The 14,347-nt window shown below is 62.0% G+C and overlaps 2 protein-coding genes across 3 annotated transcripts; both read right to left on the bottom strand.

Moving 5' to 3' along the window:
- Positions 1 to 26: 26 nt before the first annotated feature.
- Positions 27 to 8,716, bottom strand: DTX4 (deltex E3 ubiquitin ligase 4). 2 transcript variants are annotated; one of them, XM_053946099.1, is made up of 9 exons: positions 8,421 to 8,716; positions 5,348 to 6,065; positions 4,477 to 4,538; positions 4,176 to 4,337; positions 4,009 to 4,070; positions 3,595 to 3,747; positions 2,760 to 2,921; positions 2,394 to 2,483; positions 27 to 2,139 (listed from the first exon to the last, which is right to left on the bottom strand). In XM_053946099.1, exons 1-9 carry the CDS (start codon positions 8,629 to 8,631, stop codon positions 1,906 to 1,908), a joined length of 1,854 nt encoding a protein of 617 aa, XP_053802074.1. In that variant the 5' UTR covers positions 8,632 to 8,716; the 3' UTR covers positions 27 to 1,905. The 2 variants fall into 2 exon arrangements, with proteins under 2 accessions (XP_053802074.1, XP_053802075.1); XM_053946100.1 differs by lacking the exon at positions 8,421 to 8,716 and adding an exon at positions 7,900 to 7,963.
- Positions 8,717 to 11,925: 3,209 nt separating this feature from the next.
- On the bottom strand, positions 11,926 to 13,997 carry CNTF (ciliary neurotrophic factor). The gene is made up of 2 exons (XM_053945695.1): positions 13,711 to 13,997; positions 11,926 to 13,458 (listed from the first exon to the last, which is right to left on the bottom strand). Exons 1-2 carry the CDS (start codon positions 13,822 to 13,824, stop codon positions 12,985 to 12,987), a joined length of 588 nt encoding a protein of 195 aa, XP_053801670.1. The 5' UTR covers positions 13,825 to 13,997; the 3' UTR covers positions 11,926 to 12,984.
- Positions 13,998 to 14,347: the final 350 nt, after the last annotated feature.

Below are 14,347 nucleotides of genomic sequence, written 5' to 3'. Positions count from 1 at the left end.
TCTATCGGGATAGATATACACACGCATGCAGAGAGGCACGGAGCAGTTTTATTTCAGCCAGCAACTCATCGTGTAGTCAACAGAGCATTAAAAAAAGGAAAAAAAGTCACGTTGTGGAAAGACTTACAGTAAGAGCCATCGGGCTGGCACCACGGAGATGGGGGACCCTCCCCCCTCTCACCCAGAAGGTTTTGCATAGCTCCAGACAGGCTTTGTCTGCACTGGGGAAAACCCAGGGCGTGCAGTGGAGAAATCACACCGCTGAGAGCCACCCAAACAGGGGCGTGTGCCTGGGGAAAGAGGGTTTCTCCCTTGAGGTAGAAGATAACACCCACGCTGAGGGCGGCTGGGCACAGATCAGTGCAAAGGGACATCACGGGGACTCGGGGTGCCTGGCCCTGCCCACAGTGCCCCTGGCTCGCCTGGCCACACAGATGACTGACAGAAGACAACGGAGAGGCCAGGCCATGCAGGGACCGCCAGAGTCCCCTGCTATCCGCTTTATTGACCCCCAGCCCCTCTGTGGGGTGGCCGCGGGGGTGACGGACCCTCCAGGCCACGGAGAGGAAAAACAGCAACGACAACAGAACGATGCACAGCAGGATGGATCCCCCTCCCACCAGCACAGAGGCCAGGGAACCCCCAGCACCCGGCACAGGTGGCTCCGAGAGGCGCCACAAACCCCTGGTTTGGGATGGAAGGGACTCCACAGACTCTCTCATTCCTAACCCCTGCCCTGGGCAGGGACACCTTCCACCAGCCCAGGGCTCTCCAAGGCCCAGTCACCCCAGGGGGCTGACAGGGACCCCCAGAGCCTTGGAACACACTTCCCCCATCCCCATCACCCACACTCTCCTACCCACACCACCCTCCTGGCCCAGCCCATGCCAACCCCTCACCAACCACCTTCCCCTCCTCTCCTTCCCAAGGCCTCTCCGGGGGCAGGAAGGGGGACACTTCTTACCCCACCTGCACCTGGCCCCATGGGGACCCACAAGTGACAGCCCTCCCATGGGGCAGAGCCCTGTCGGGGTGGGGGGCCCCACAGCCCCTGTCCCAACCCCAAGCACCACTGTGCCCAGCCCCAGCTCGGCTGCAGCACCACGTTCTCCCAGGTTGCCTCCCCAAATGCCCCCCCCTATATGTACATATATACGACAAAACCCCAAAACACGAGGTATATAGAAATTCCAACGTGGGGACGCCCCCATACGAACAGTTCAAGGAACCCACTCCGGGGGGGTGGGATGTCACTGCCCCCCCACACACTTCCTACCACCCACCAGCCCCTCCCTGGCATGCAGACGCAGGGGCAACCCAGACATGGGGACCCTGCAGGGCACAGCTCAGACACAGCCAAGAGGAGCAGGGGACAGAGCTGGGGGGAGCTGAGGCACCCCAGGGCCCCCCAGCCTCCACAGACACAGGAGACCAGTGGGGAGGTACCGGACAGAACAAACAAACACACAAACATCAGAGGGATGAGGCAGAGCAAGGGGGACTCCCATGGCCCCAGCTCCCACCCCAAGCCAGATCCCAGCCCCAGGTAGGTGGCAGGGGTGTTGGGTCAGGCTGGGACTGGCACAGATGAGGAGAGAAGAGAGTCTGGCACCCCCCAAGCCTTCAGCACAGTGGCAGCGAGGACAGGACACCATCCAGAGGGGTGGCCAAGCCAGCCTGAAGCCCCACAGCTGTGTGTGAGGATGTTCCTGCCCTGCAGGAGTGAAGGGGATGGCCAAAAGGACCTTCTCCCACGTTCCCAGCCAGCCTGGGACACTGCGTGGCTGCCACTGGGAGCAGGGGGCTCCAGGTGTGCCCTGAAAGCCCCCAGGCAGGTATCTCCAGCAGCTTTATCCTGGTGGGTGCCGGCACAGGCAACCCTTTCCTTGCCTCCTCGCCACGGTCTCAGTCCTTCTCCTGCGCCAGGCTCTCCTCCGTGATGCCCTGGGCTGCCAGCTCAGCCAGGACATTGTCCAGGTAGTTGATGTCGGGGTAGCCGTGGCCAGTGAGGTTGGAGCCGAACTCTGTCTTGTGGTGGATCTCATTCCAGATCACCGTGTCCGACTCGCCCGTGGTGCTGGAGGTCCCGATGGCGAAGATCAGGCGCCGGTCCCAGGCCACCAGCAGCAGCTTCAGTACCTGTGGAGGCCGGGAATGGGGCAGGCAGCAAAGCAAGCACGGCAATGTGGGCAGCCCGCAGGCAAGGCCTCCTGGAGCACCCCAGCACAGCCTCCTGGCCCAGCCAGAACAGAGGGACCAGGCTGCTGAGCCTGCAGGAGGTCATGGGATGCCTGCAGAGCCTGCTGGATGGGCTGTGGAGAAAACCTCCACCCACATTCCCCTGCTTAAGGCATGTTTGCTTTTCCCACCCTGGCACGCCTCGGCCAGCTCACCTTCCTGCCCTTCTCGCTGTCTGGCAGGTAGCAGTGCCGTGGGAAGCCACGGGCTGTGAAGCTCTTCCCAGGGTTTGGATGCTCTGGTCCCTGCAATGTGGAGGGGAAAAGAAAACCTTTCTGGAGCTCAAAAAAAATCTCTAGGCACAGGGCAACTCCCCAAGCCTTGGTGGGCACTAATGGCCACAATCCCCCTGCCTCCAAGCAGACAGGGACAGCACTTTCATGCAGATACACCCCAGACTTCCCACAACATCCCTATGGACAAGCAGCTCCTGAGTCAAGGCACGAGCTGCAATTGGACCTGGGGGTGCTATAGCTGTGACAAGGGCTGCCAACCAGCCCAGGTGGCCCCCCCAGACCCACCTGCACCCCCGGGGGGATGTTGTAGATGATGCGGATGGTTTTGCAGTCAGCATGGCCGGGCAGCGCATGGGGGATGATGTGATATTCCATCTTCCCGGGAGGCTGCGTCCCTGTCTTCACCCCATAGATGGTTTTGCAGGTGGGACACTGCAGACTCCCATCCTGAGAGTGGAAAAAGGGGGACACAGTGAAACCAGTCTCTGCAGCACCGAGCCACGCCAGGCACTGAGTCCCTGAGCAGCACTGAACATCACTTTAATCAGGAAAAACCTAATTTCAAAAACTGTCAGGAACTTGGGATAGGGAAGGGAGAATTCTCTACCCAACTTAAACCAAAAACCTGAGGTCTGCATTTCTCTTCCCCATCAGTTCTCCAGTCCTCACTGCTTTCCCTAGCTCTGAATTGGTGGTTTGTTTTGCTTTGTTTTTTCAAAGAGGGAAATATAATAAATATTGAAAATCTCCAAACAATGCATTTTCCAGGGAATGTCAAGCATGAGGGGTATTTGCAAAAACCCTCCCGTGGCTGGAGAAGCACTGCATGGCACCAAATTCCAGGCAACTCTGCTCAAACATGCAGGGATCAAAGTCCACCCTGGCAAGGAAAACAAGCACAAAAATCCAGGCATAGTGGGGGGAAACACACCCACACAATACCCTGAGTTCTGATTTAGCAGTCCCCAAGTGCTTGCTGCTGATAAAAATTAAACTCTGAGTCAGGGTGAGAGCTCAGGAGTCCTCTGGGGCAGCCAGGCTGGAGCTCTGTCCCATGGAGAGCTCGTGGAGCTCAGCAGAGGTGGCTGAGCTGGGGGTCCCCGGGGCCACAGGCTCTCACCTTGTTGCCGTTGTTGTACATGGCCACCAGGCAGTGGACGTGGAACACGTGGCTGCACTTGACCAGCTTCCCCACGAGGTCAGGCTTGACGGCCGGCTGGGGCCCCTTGTAGCCAGAGGGGGCAGAGAGCCGCTCCATGCAGATGGTGCAGTCCTGTGCCAGAGGGGAGGCCAGAGATCAGAGGGATGGGTGCTGATGGGCTGCCCTGCTCTCACCCAGGGACTGGCACCCACCCCTGGGCTGGGCTGTCACCCTGCAGGGGCCGTGCACACAGCATGCAGCCCCTCCTTGGGGACAGGGCAGAGCCATACTGGGCGGTGGGATATCCCTGCACGTGGCATTGTGTGTGTCCCCAGCCCCTCATCCCAGGGCAAAGCCCCCTGGAACACCCTGGCACAGCCCTGCTGCTCATACCTCATCTGGCGGATGCCGCACCTTCTGCAGGTATTTCTTCAGCACCTCCTCCGGGGTTTTACCTGCGGGAGAGCGAGAAAGGATGGGAGAAACCCACTGCCAGGGGCAGCAGAAGGGACGGGGCACACAGGGGAACCAGAAAGGGCAGGAGGGACAGTGTCTCTTACCCTTCTTGGCCTGTTTCTTGGTGGTCTTGCGGCAGGAGTGGGAGATGCCGGGGATGGACTGGATCTCGCTCTTGCTGACGGGTGGGGGGTGCAGCACCAGCTTGGGGGGCCGGGTCAGGCACACGGGCAGCCCGGCCGCGCTCATGAGGATCCCCGTGATCCCTGTGCAAGGAGGTAACAAATGGCACTGAGGAAAACCAGCAACACCCTGAAACCCAGATGCTCCCCAAAATCTGCCCCACTGGGGCTGTTTGTCCCCCCAGTCTGGGGCAACTAGCACCTGCTGCAGCCCCATCCTCACCTGCCAGTGCTGGGTTGACAGGGCTGGAGCCAGTGAGGTTCTTCACAGGGACAGTGGGGACCCTGAGGGGAGCCAGCAGAGACCACATCAGGACAGGCAAGAGGCACCCACATCCCCACAGGGCCCACGGGCTACATAACAGTTGCCTGAGCAACTGCACAGGCCCTGGCTGGAAAAAGAGAATCCCCCGATGGGGCAACGTGCCCCTCCCTGCCCCGCCACCGCCTTTTCTCTGGCGCTTTAGAATCCCTGACTGCATCTCCATTCATGGCCCCTTTTTGTCACAGCTCCCCGGGCCAGTCTGTTGTTTCTTTTCCTCTTTTCTCCTGCGGCCACGTCACTGCCACAGCTCTTTCCCCCCTCCCCTTGGGGCTCTCTTCCATGGGAAAGTTTCCCAGCAGGTCGGGAGCAGAGGGAAGGGGGAGGATGGAGAGGGAGAGGAAAGGGGCCAGGCTGTGACAGAAGGCTGACGGCAGAGGCAGACAAAGGGGAGAAACAGGCCCATTAAATGTCCACCCCACCACAAAAAAATGTCTCCAGAGGGTGGGGGTCTGGAGGGACCCCTTCTCATGGGGCCTGAATGGCTTTTCTTTGGGCCTTTCGCAGTCCCCCACCCAACCCCTGACTCCAAGAGAAAGAGCAGCCTCAGCCTCTTCATTGAGATGCAGGAGCCACCCCATCGCTGCTCCGGTCCCCAGGCACCTGTGAGGAAGGCGAGGGGCCCAGCAGAACCCACTTCTCTCCACGGGAGGCTGGGGACCGCCGAGGTGTCTCCCACCATGCTCAGGGGTGACAGACCCCTGCAGTGCCCTGGGGAGGGGTAAAAGTCTGTGCTGTCCCTTTCTCCAGCCAGGCACCCTGTGGGACTCACCCGGAGGCGATGAGCACGCGGGACTGGGCGATGGCCAGGCGCTGCAGGTGGCTGCGGTTCAGGGTGCCGAGGCTGGGCCGGGAGCCTTTGCCGCTGCCCACGCCGGGGGGGCTGCCAGAGGCGCCGGCCGAGCTCAGGGCGGGCGTGCTGGCCGCCTGCCGCCGGCCCCCCTGCGCCGCCAGCGGCTTCAGCGAGCCGCGCACGGCGGCCACGCCGTCCGGCGCCTTCGGCCCTGCCGCGGGCAGCGGGGGCTTGGGGGCGGCCGGCGGCGCGGGGGCGGCTTTGCGGGGCTGCAGGGTGGAGGTGCCGGGGCCGGCGGCGGCGGCTTTGACGCTCATGACCAGGAGGCACTGGGGACACGTGCAGGCGGGCACCGGCGGGGCCGCCGCCGCCCCGGGGCTGGCCGGCCACGACTGCGACTTGGGCAGGGTGCCCGACACCAGCGGGTAGACCATGTCGAGGCGGCGGCGGACGCGGCGCTTGCGCTGGGTCTGCCGGTTGATCTGGCCCATGGTGGCGAAGTCGATGACGTAGCAGAAGCCGATGGCGCTCAGGTCCACCCAGGGGTGCTGCTTCTCGTAGGCGCGCTGGATGGTGATGCCCACGTCCATGTCGTAGGGCGTCCACGTCCCGCTGTCATTCTCCCACTCCCAGACGACTCCCTTGCCTGGCGCCGAGGACGGGTCGTAGTAGCTGCGCCGGACAGGCCGGATGGTGCCTGAGGGAGGGCGACAGATGCCATCAGACCCTGCTGCCAGCACCCACCCGTGAGCAGGCAGTGAAACCACCCAGACCTGTCCCACCGGAGCCATTCGACACGGGGACAGCACGGCTTTCCGGCTCTGCTGCTGTCCCCACCCTGCCAGGGGACCGGTGTGCCTCAGTTTCCCCAGAGGGCAGGGAGCCCCACAGCCTGGGGGTGCACCCCCAGTGCAACTGGGCTGAAGGGAAGGGCAGATTTCACTCCCACTGGCCCACAGGCCAAGCATGGAGTCACTCAGCCCTGATGGGGAAACACAGAACCACAAGCCTGGCTGCTCCAGCCTGCTCCCAGGGACCTCCCACGGGAGCCTGATGAAACCAGGCATTAGGGCACCCGAGTCCTGTAGCGCCTGTCTCCTTCCCAGCTGTAGGCTGGAACACATGAATAAAAGATTCGAGGGGCAGCTCTGAGCCCCAAGCAGTGACACACACAGGGCCTCACACATGTAGGGGAGCGGGGCTCGTGCCAGCCCCACCATCTGCAGCTGCCAAACCGGCCCGCGATGAAAACCCCAACTGTGGCAACTGATTTTCCTCACAGGGAAAATCCCTGTGAGGCCAAGCTAAGGAGTTTGAGCGGGGCCCTGTGCCCAGCTCCCGCTGCCCCATCAGCAAACATTAGGAGTGGGATGAGAGCACAAAGCACCAAGGCTTTGTGCCTTGCATCCTTATTTTGGCTAGTCGTTTCCTTTCCCACCACTCCTAATCAACGAGGATGCATTCAAAGCATGGACACAAAATTTGGGAACTCCTACAATGAGGAGAAAGGCTTCTTCTTTGGGATGTCTCACAGCAGGGCAGGACTGGGTGTGCATGGTACTGGGGTCCCATCCTGAGTGTGTCACTAATGCCCAGAGGTGTCCAGTAACAGGTGGGACAAGCACCACTGCCTCCAGGTCCTTCTGCAGATCCCCATGGCTCAGCCCAGCATGAGGAACGAGAAAGCACTCAAAGAGAAGCAGTAACAAGTCTGCTGCTTCGGCTTTTCACCACGTGTCCTGCAAAGCCTCCAAGAATTTCAGTCCCTTCTCAGCCCCACCTCTCGGCGGAGAACAGCCGCCACCGCAGGTCCCGCAGGGACACGAGTGGGATAAGAAGGAAAAGGTGTTTATCAGCACCCTGCTGAAGGGGCATGGGGTGCAGGTACACCTGAGCCAAGCCAAGCCAAGCCAAGCCACCTGCCCTGTCCTACCAAGGGGCACCCGGGGCAGAAAAGGCGAGGGGAGCGGGGCAGTGATTTATCCTAATCTGGCGGCAGCATGCGGCATCTGGCGGTCCCCAGGCAGCAGTGTGGGAATGCTGTGTGTTCCCCCAGCCCCTCGCCGCCAGCCGGCCTCCCATTCAACAGGGGAAGAAAGGGAACAATAGCTATTCAGGGCCTGCCAGGGTCGCGACCCCCCCAAATCAGAGCTGTTTAATGACCCAAAATACCAACATCCCCAGCAACCCAGGGAGAGACAGAACAATCTCCCTTTCAGTCCTCCACCCTGGGCAACAATAGCCCTCAGAAACTGGCCCCCAGCCACCCTGCTCGCAGAGGTCCCTTGTCCCCACACCCACGGACAGGGGAGGGTCACTGCCAGCCCCCAGGGTTGCTGGGGAAAGAGGGACAAAGGAGGGTGTCTGGCACTCTGCTGCACCCCAGGGACAAAGTACACTGGCCATCACGGGGGTGTTGGGGGTCACAACCGCCCACGCTAATGCCCTGCCATGGGTGCTTGTGCCCCACATCCCAGACAACCCCAGGAGTGGTGGACAGACAGCCCCATCACGCTGGGGACCCACCCTACCTGCCCGTGCCCTCCCTGAGCATCCCTCCACCTGCTTGTGCCCCTGCCCTGGGGCTGCCATCCCCCAGGGCAGGATCCGTCACCCAAGTGCCATTCAGCTCTAGGTCGATGGCGGCTCAGATCCAGCACAGAGGGAGCCGGGCACGGCCCTGGGAAGGGTGTGCAGCAGACGGGCTCTCCTGAAGGGAGAAGGATGGGGTGGGTGCAACAGGGCCCGGGGCGCTGCTGCAGCAGCCAGGAGGGCGGGCAGCACGACCCCGGGGGGGGACCAGGGATGCGTGGGCAGGACTGGGCAGCGAGGGCAGGGCGAGGACCTGGGGATCAGGTGGGAGGACACGGGGCGAGCTGGCATCGCGGCAGGGCGGTGCGGGATCGGGCACGGCGGGGCCCGGCAGCGCCGCTCGGTGCAGCCTCGCACGGCCCCGGAGCGGGGGACACCGGGACCCCCCTCCCGCCCGGCCGTGCCGCCGCGCGGTGCCGCTGGGAGCGCCCAGCACGGCCGGGCCGCGGGGCCGACTCACCGGTGTCCTGGCGGAACTGGTGCATGGACTGCAGGTCGATGATGTAGGGCGCCAGGTGGCTGTCGGCCTGGCCCAGCACCACGCTGCCGCCCGCCCGCGGCCCGGCGCGGGCCACCGCCTCGATGTGGTGGCTGACGGCCGGGCTGTAGGGCCGCCAGCGCCCGTGCTCGTTCAGCCATTCCCACACCACCACGGCCGAGGCCAGCAGCATGGCTCCGCCGCCCCGGCCGCGGCCCCGGCTGGCTGCGCCGCTGCCGCCCGCCCCGGCGGCTCTCGCATGCTCGGCGCGGCGCAGGGCTCTGCCCGCCCCCGCCCGGGGCCGGAGCCGCGCACGGCCGGGCCGCCCCTCGCCCCTGCGCGCACCCGCGGCGCCGCTCCCGGCCCGCTCCGCCCGGCCCCGCCCGCACCGAGCGCCCCGGGCCGGGGGCGGCACCGCGCGACGTCACCGCGCCCCGCCCCGCCGGCACCGAGCGACCCATCCCGCCTCTGTCCCGGTACCCCCATCCTGCGCCCCGACAGCTCCCACTGTCCCCGTATCCCTGTCCTGCATCCCGGGTCCCCACTGTCCCCATACCCCCACCCTGCTTCCCTGGGACCCCTCCCAATGTCCCTGTACCCCTACCCTGCAGCCCGAAGACCCTCATCCCGTACCCCTAACGAGGTGTGCAGCCCAGGGAGCCCCTGGTGTGCACCCATCCTTGTGGGGACCCCCCAGTCCCTGCCTGCCAGCGATGAGACTCAGGGTGCTGGTGGGTCTCAGGGGAAACTGCTCCATGTGCTGTGACAGAGAAATGCAGTCCAAGAGCTTCTTCAGGAAGTGGCCCCCTGAGCTGCCCTTGCCTGTGGCCCATGACACACAAAAATTGTTTCAAAGCCCAAAATTGCCTCATGTCTAAGGGGCTGTAACCCCAGCTCCTGCACCCCAGCTCTCCCAGCTGCCTGCCTTGCTGCCCCAGCTGTGACGTGCACACCCCTGTGCAATCCTCAGACTGGAGCACCCTTCCCTGCAGGACAGGAAAACATTCCTGAGCTTGTTCTTCCACGGAGCCCCATAAGCACCTTCCCAGGGCACCCTGAATGGCAGGATATTGGTGACAGACTGGTCTCACCTCCTTTTGTGCTCCTGTGCTCAGACATACCTAACACTGATTTCCTTGTATATGAAACACCAGGACTTTCCTGGTTCAGGAGAAATGTACAAATTACCCCTGTGTCCCAGGTTTGGCAGCACAGGAAATCCCCCAGTGCATGGTCCACCTCAGCTTGGGGCAACTCATCCCCAGGCAGGCGATGAAGCTCCTCTCCGGACAAACCTGTTTCCCAGACACTGCCCATCCTGCTGAGTGCCTGCCAGTGGCACTTGTGGTGAGAAACCATTAGACAAGATCCAAAAGAGAGGAATAAACGAAGGGAAGAAAAAAAGGGGAATAGGTGGGGACTAACTGCAGTGATGCCAGCTGGTGGGAGCTGTGGTGAGAGAGGATGAGGTGAACCACAAAAGTTCTTTTTCCAGCTCACACTTGGATATACATGCCCAGCTGTGCTCGAGGCTCATTTTCCTGCAAGAAGGGGGGGGCTCCTAGCCCTTCCCAGGAAAGCAGCACAGCCACAGAGAGCCACTCCTCTGGGTTTTCACCTGCTCCTTTGAGGCAGACAAGTGCAGCCGAGGCTACAACGGGGAAACCCAGGGAAATCCTTTCCACTGACTCAGACAGGAGGAAAAGGCTTTCCTGCTATTAAAAAAGGAAAGTGTTGGTGAATATCCACCCACCCCAGCTTCAGCTCAGGATCAAGAAGTCAGAAGCCAGCACTGCAATGCTGGTGTAGGACCGTGGGTGAAGCAGTGGGGACCAGCACAGTGGGATCCGACTGGCCTCTGGGCAAGGAGCAAATCCATTCTCACCCAGAACCAAGGCCTGAGGTCAGGGAGCAGCCTCAGCCAGCTCAAAACCTTTCCAACCCCACAAAGTATGCCCAGCGACATGTTAAGCCCTAAAAACATTTATTATTTTGAAATTAAACACGTTGCTCTTGGTGGCTCCATCCCTCCTGCAATTTGGGAGTGCAGCCCTCCCTCCCCCCCCCACCCATAGTTCCCTGTTCCCACCAGCACTACAAATCCCTTCTCTCTTCCCAAAGCACAAAGCTGGATGGTTTTGGTGGGTTCTCAGTTTGCAGGAGGCCATTGCAGGGGTCCTTAGCAGCATTAGCCACACGGGTACAACTGTCCTCCCCTCAAACTCCTAATTTCTGATTCCAAAATAAACAGCTTCATTTGCCTTCAGCCACCCGGATCAACTTCACTTCAATCCGTGGCAAAGCAAATCCAAGGGCCTCCTGGCACCACGGGAGCTCAGCTGTCAGGCGCCCTTGTCCTCGCCAAATCACTTCACTTGGTGATTCCCTCAGGGCTGCAGCTGAAAAATAGCATTAAATCCCAGCCAGCTCCGACGTCACCGCCTCTGCACGGCATGGTGGGGGCTGGCTGGCAGGGAAAGGCCGGGAGCTGGAGCCTCTCGCTCAGCCAAAGCATGGAGGTTTGGATTAATGGATTGCTTTTTCCCATTGTTTCTGGGTAGGGTGGCCATTCCTGAGCATGGTGGCTGCTCCACAAATGCAGGTGCACCCAGCTGGCAAGGTAACAGGAAAGGCGTAAGGAAGGTTGCAAAAGCCCAGGGAAATCCCTGGGGCAACACCATGGTCCACCTTTGGTCTCCACTACTGCTTTCACCCTGGAGTGCAAGTGCAGCACCGAGCTCAGCTCTCTGCCAGCAGCTGATGAGGGAGGATCGGGTTGCAGCCTTGCCCAGCTCCCCGGGATCTCAAGGTCACCTCGTACCCGGCCTGTGCTGCCGGAGAAAAGAGGTCTGTTCCCACCTGGTCAGGTGGTGAGGTTCAAGGACACATTCCAGATGTTCCTGCCTACCCCCAGGAAGGTGAGGAAGATGCAAGCACCCGGCCACTGCTGAGCTGGAGGGTGCAAGGGGAGAAGAGCAAGGTGGCTTCAAGCACACAGCAGCGGGCAAGAAAAATACTTGTCAGAAAAGGGACTTGCTTTGACTAATCCTGAAAAAAATAACGGCCATAAATTGTTATTCCCCAGTGCAGGGAAGCATAAAGATTGAAATAATCCAGTCTGAGCTGCAAAGCTGAGAGCAGGCAGTAAGTGGCAATGAAGAAGGTGCAGGTTCTTCCTCTCAGGCATCACCGATAAAAATCCAGACCCCATCAAACCACCCTTGCCCCAACCCTGCAGCCCTGTGGGGTCGGTGGGGTGGGCAGGATGGCACTGGGGGCTCAGCCTTGGGCTGCTCTTTATCTCCCAGAGCCCCGGTGCCTGTGCAGACGCTGCTGGTGCTGGGGCAAGCACTGTGCCCGGTGCTGTGCCAGCCTGCCACCACAAAGCCGCTTTGTGCAGAGCCGGCCGGGCACGTCCCCAGCCTCCTCCCTGCTCTGTGGCCCCGGTCTCCCCCCATGCTGCCTGTCCTCTCACAGGCCAGGGAAGAAGGCAGGGCCATACCAGGACAGGGCACAACCCCAGTGACCCACCATCTCCTCCTCATCCTCCCACCATCTTCTTCAACCCCAGCTCCTTCGTCTTCCCCATGACCTCCCAGTGGGTCACATCCCCCCAAACCTCTCACCCCACTGGGATGGACCCTTCCCTGGAGTGGGAATTGGGCAGCTCAGCCTCTCTGGTGAGGTTGATTGCCCCAGCTCCTCCAAGAAGTACATCACCCTGGTAGATCTCCCAGGCCTTTTATTCACGCGGCAGCCAGCAGCCATCACATCCAGTCGGTAGGAGAATCGTGGCCCAGGAAGCTGTGAAACACCCCAGCACTCCACAGGATGAACGATGTGGCTGGGGCTGTTAGATTCTCCCATGCCATCCCCAGTCCTAAAATAAGCCCTGCAGGCACTAACTGCCTTGCAGAGGTGCTTCTGAATGACAGCTAAAAGATCCCCTTTCAGTTAAAAGTTCGTCTCCATTATCATGTCCAAGCAATTAAGAATTCCCCTCCTGATTGCTTCCCCCCCTCCCCAAAAAGCCCCAAGCAGTTAGAGCAGAAATTCAATGAGCAGCCAACCAAGCTGGGCAGAAGGAGAGTCCACGTGCAGGAGGCCAAGCCTTGTGCCTTGCAGCTGCGGGGCAGGTCCCAAGACTCCTTTCACCAGATGATGCTTTTCTGTCCCTTGGCTCCTGCTCTGCATCCACAAAAGCCCCAAGGCAACATCTGCCTGCCATAGGCAGCGTCCAAATTCCAAAGAGAAGGGCAGTGGTGCTGCTCTAGCCTCTAGGCCCTGGGACAAGCAGCAAAGCTGCTTCCTGAGGGTAATTCAACTGCCCAGCAGGAAGAGTCCAAGGGCCCCTGCGGATCCCTGCTCCCTCCAGGGAAGACTGCAGCCTGTGCCTCGGTTTCCCCACGGGGAGCAGCATTAAAAGCATGGGGATTAAAGGCATGGTCCCTCTCCTCCACGCCCCCTCCTTCGCTCTCAGCTGTCCTCTGAGAGGGTGGGCAAGGAGCCCCAGGGGCACCCAAGATCCCCCACCCCGTGCTCGCCTTCAGGGGCTCTCGGCCAGGCCAGGGGCTGCGCCGGCGGCCGAGCTGGGCTTGCCGAGCTGCCTCAGGTCCCGCGCGGACCTCACGGCCCACTGGGCGAGCTCCCGCAGCACGCCCAAGCCCCGCAGCTTCTGCTCGAAGAGGCTGAGGCGCGGCGGGGGCGGCGGCCCGTCCCCCTCCTCGCCGGGGATCCCCCGGCTCTCCAGCCGCAGCAACTCCTCGAGGTGGTAGGCAAAGGCCGAGACCTGGAGCAGGACGGCCGCCAGCGCCCGGCCCAGGCCCGCGTCGGCCTCGCCCAGCTGCTCCCGCTGCTCCTCCAGCATCTGGGCCAGCAGGGCGCGGAAGGCCCGGTAGGCCGCCAGGTTCTCCAGCAGCCGCTGGGTGCCCGTCTGCTCGTCCCAGCGCTCCACCGCCGCCACCGGCACCCCCTCCACTGCCGCCACACTGGCCGAGGCGTCCAAGCCCTGCTGCTCCACCTGCAGGGTGAGACCCGCTGGGGATCAGCGGAGGCAGGACAAACGTGGGGGGAAGTCCCAGCCCTGAGCCCTGCAGGTGTGGAGGCAGTGCAAGCTGCCCGAGTCTTGCCCAGCTGTGAGCACACCCGGATCCAGCAGGACTCTGTGCCCCATCCCAGCCGTGGGCCAGAGTCCTCGCACCCCAGCACAGCTGCCCAGATCCCAGCAGTGCTCCCAGCCCTGCAGCAGCCAGAAGGAGCAGGGCAAACTCACGTAGGCATCCAGGAGGTCAACGACATCCGCGCGCATCTTGCCAGCCAGGCGGATGCCGCGGCTGCAGAGGTCGCGGCGCCGGAGGGCAGCGGAGGGGCCTTCTGCGGCCGCCATGGTCCGGGCAGCTGTCACGGCCACCAGGCTCTGGGCGCAGCACCCGCCTGGCCCGGCGAGGACAATCCCTTGCTGAGCTGGTGCATTCCAGCTGGGAGCTCCGCTCACACGTCCGCTGGCCTGGTTCTCCCCCTCTTCCGTGCCTGGGGCCTGGCACCACACTGCAAATTCCCGCCTCTGGGATCAACAGCGACAGATTATTTCCCTAATTCCCCCACGCATCGCTACTCCAAGTGCCTTGCCCAGAACTGTCTGGCGCAGCAGCAACAGGCTCCCAGCTCCGGCTGACCCACTCCTCCCTCCCAGCCACACAAGTGAGATTAGCAGCACGCTAAGCCCTCGGCTCATTCCAGAGCGCGGGAAACCACTGCCGGGAAGAGGTGAGCAAAGCCCAGACATTGCTCAACACCTCAGCCCGGGCAGCCGGCTGGAGCCTGAGCAAGCAGGCGAGCAATACTTGAGGGCAGCCCCGAGGCCGGAGATCCTGCAGCAGCCCCAAGCCAAACTGCAGCCCAAACCTGGC

This window comes from Vidua chalybeata, chromosome 6 (genome assembly GCF_026979565.1).
Source record: "Vidua chalybeata isolate OUT-0048 chromosome 6, bVidCha1 merged haplotype, whole genome shotgun sequence".
NCBI lineage: Eukaryota > Metazoa > Chordata > Aves > Passeriformes > Viduidae > Vidua > Vidua chalybeata.
The sequence above is the reverse complement of the archived record's forward strand: the minus strand, read 5'-3'. Positions and strand labels throughout refer to the sequence as shown.

Excerpts from the sequence above, each read along its gene's own strand:
- DTX4 (XM_053946099.1), bottom strand. The coding sequence starts at position 8,631 with ATGCTGCTGGCCTCGGCCGTGGTGGTGTGGGAATGGCTGAACGAGCAC. Across the intron at positions 4,539-5,347 it reads CGCGTGCTCATCGCCTCCGG|GGTCCCCACTGTCCCTGTGA; the intron begins GTGAGTCCCACA and ends GGCTCCCCTCAG. Across the intron at positions 2,922-3,594 it reads TGTACAACAACGGCAACAAG|GATGGGAGTCTGCAGTGTCC; the intron begins GTGAGAGCCTGT and ends TTCCACTCTCAG.
- CNTF (XM_053945695.1), bottom strand. The coding sequence starts at position 13,824 with ATGGCGGCCGCAGAAGGCCCCTCCGCTGCCCTCCGGCGCCGCGACCTC. Across the intron at positions 13,459-13,710 it reads TTGACCTCCTGGATGCCTAC|GTGGAGCAGCAGGGCTTGGA; the intron begins GTGAGTTTGCCC and ends CTCACCCTGCAG.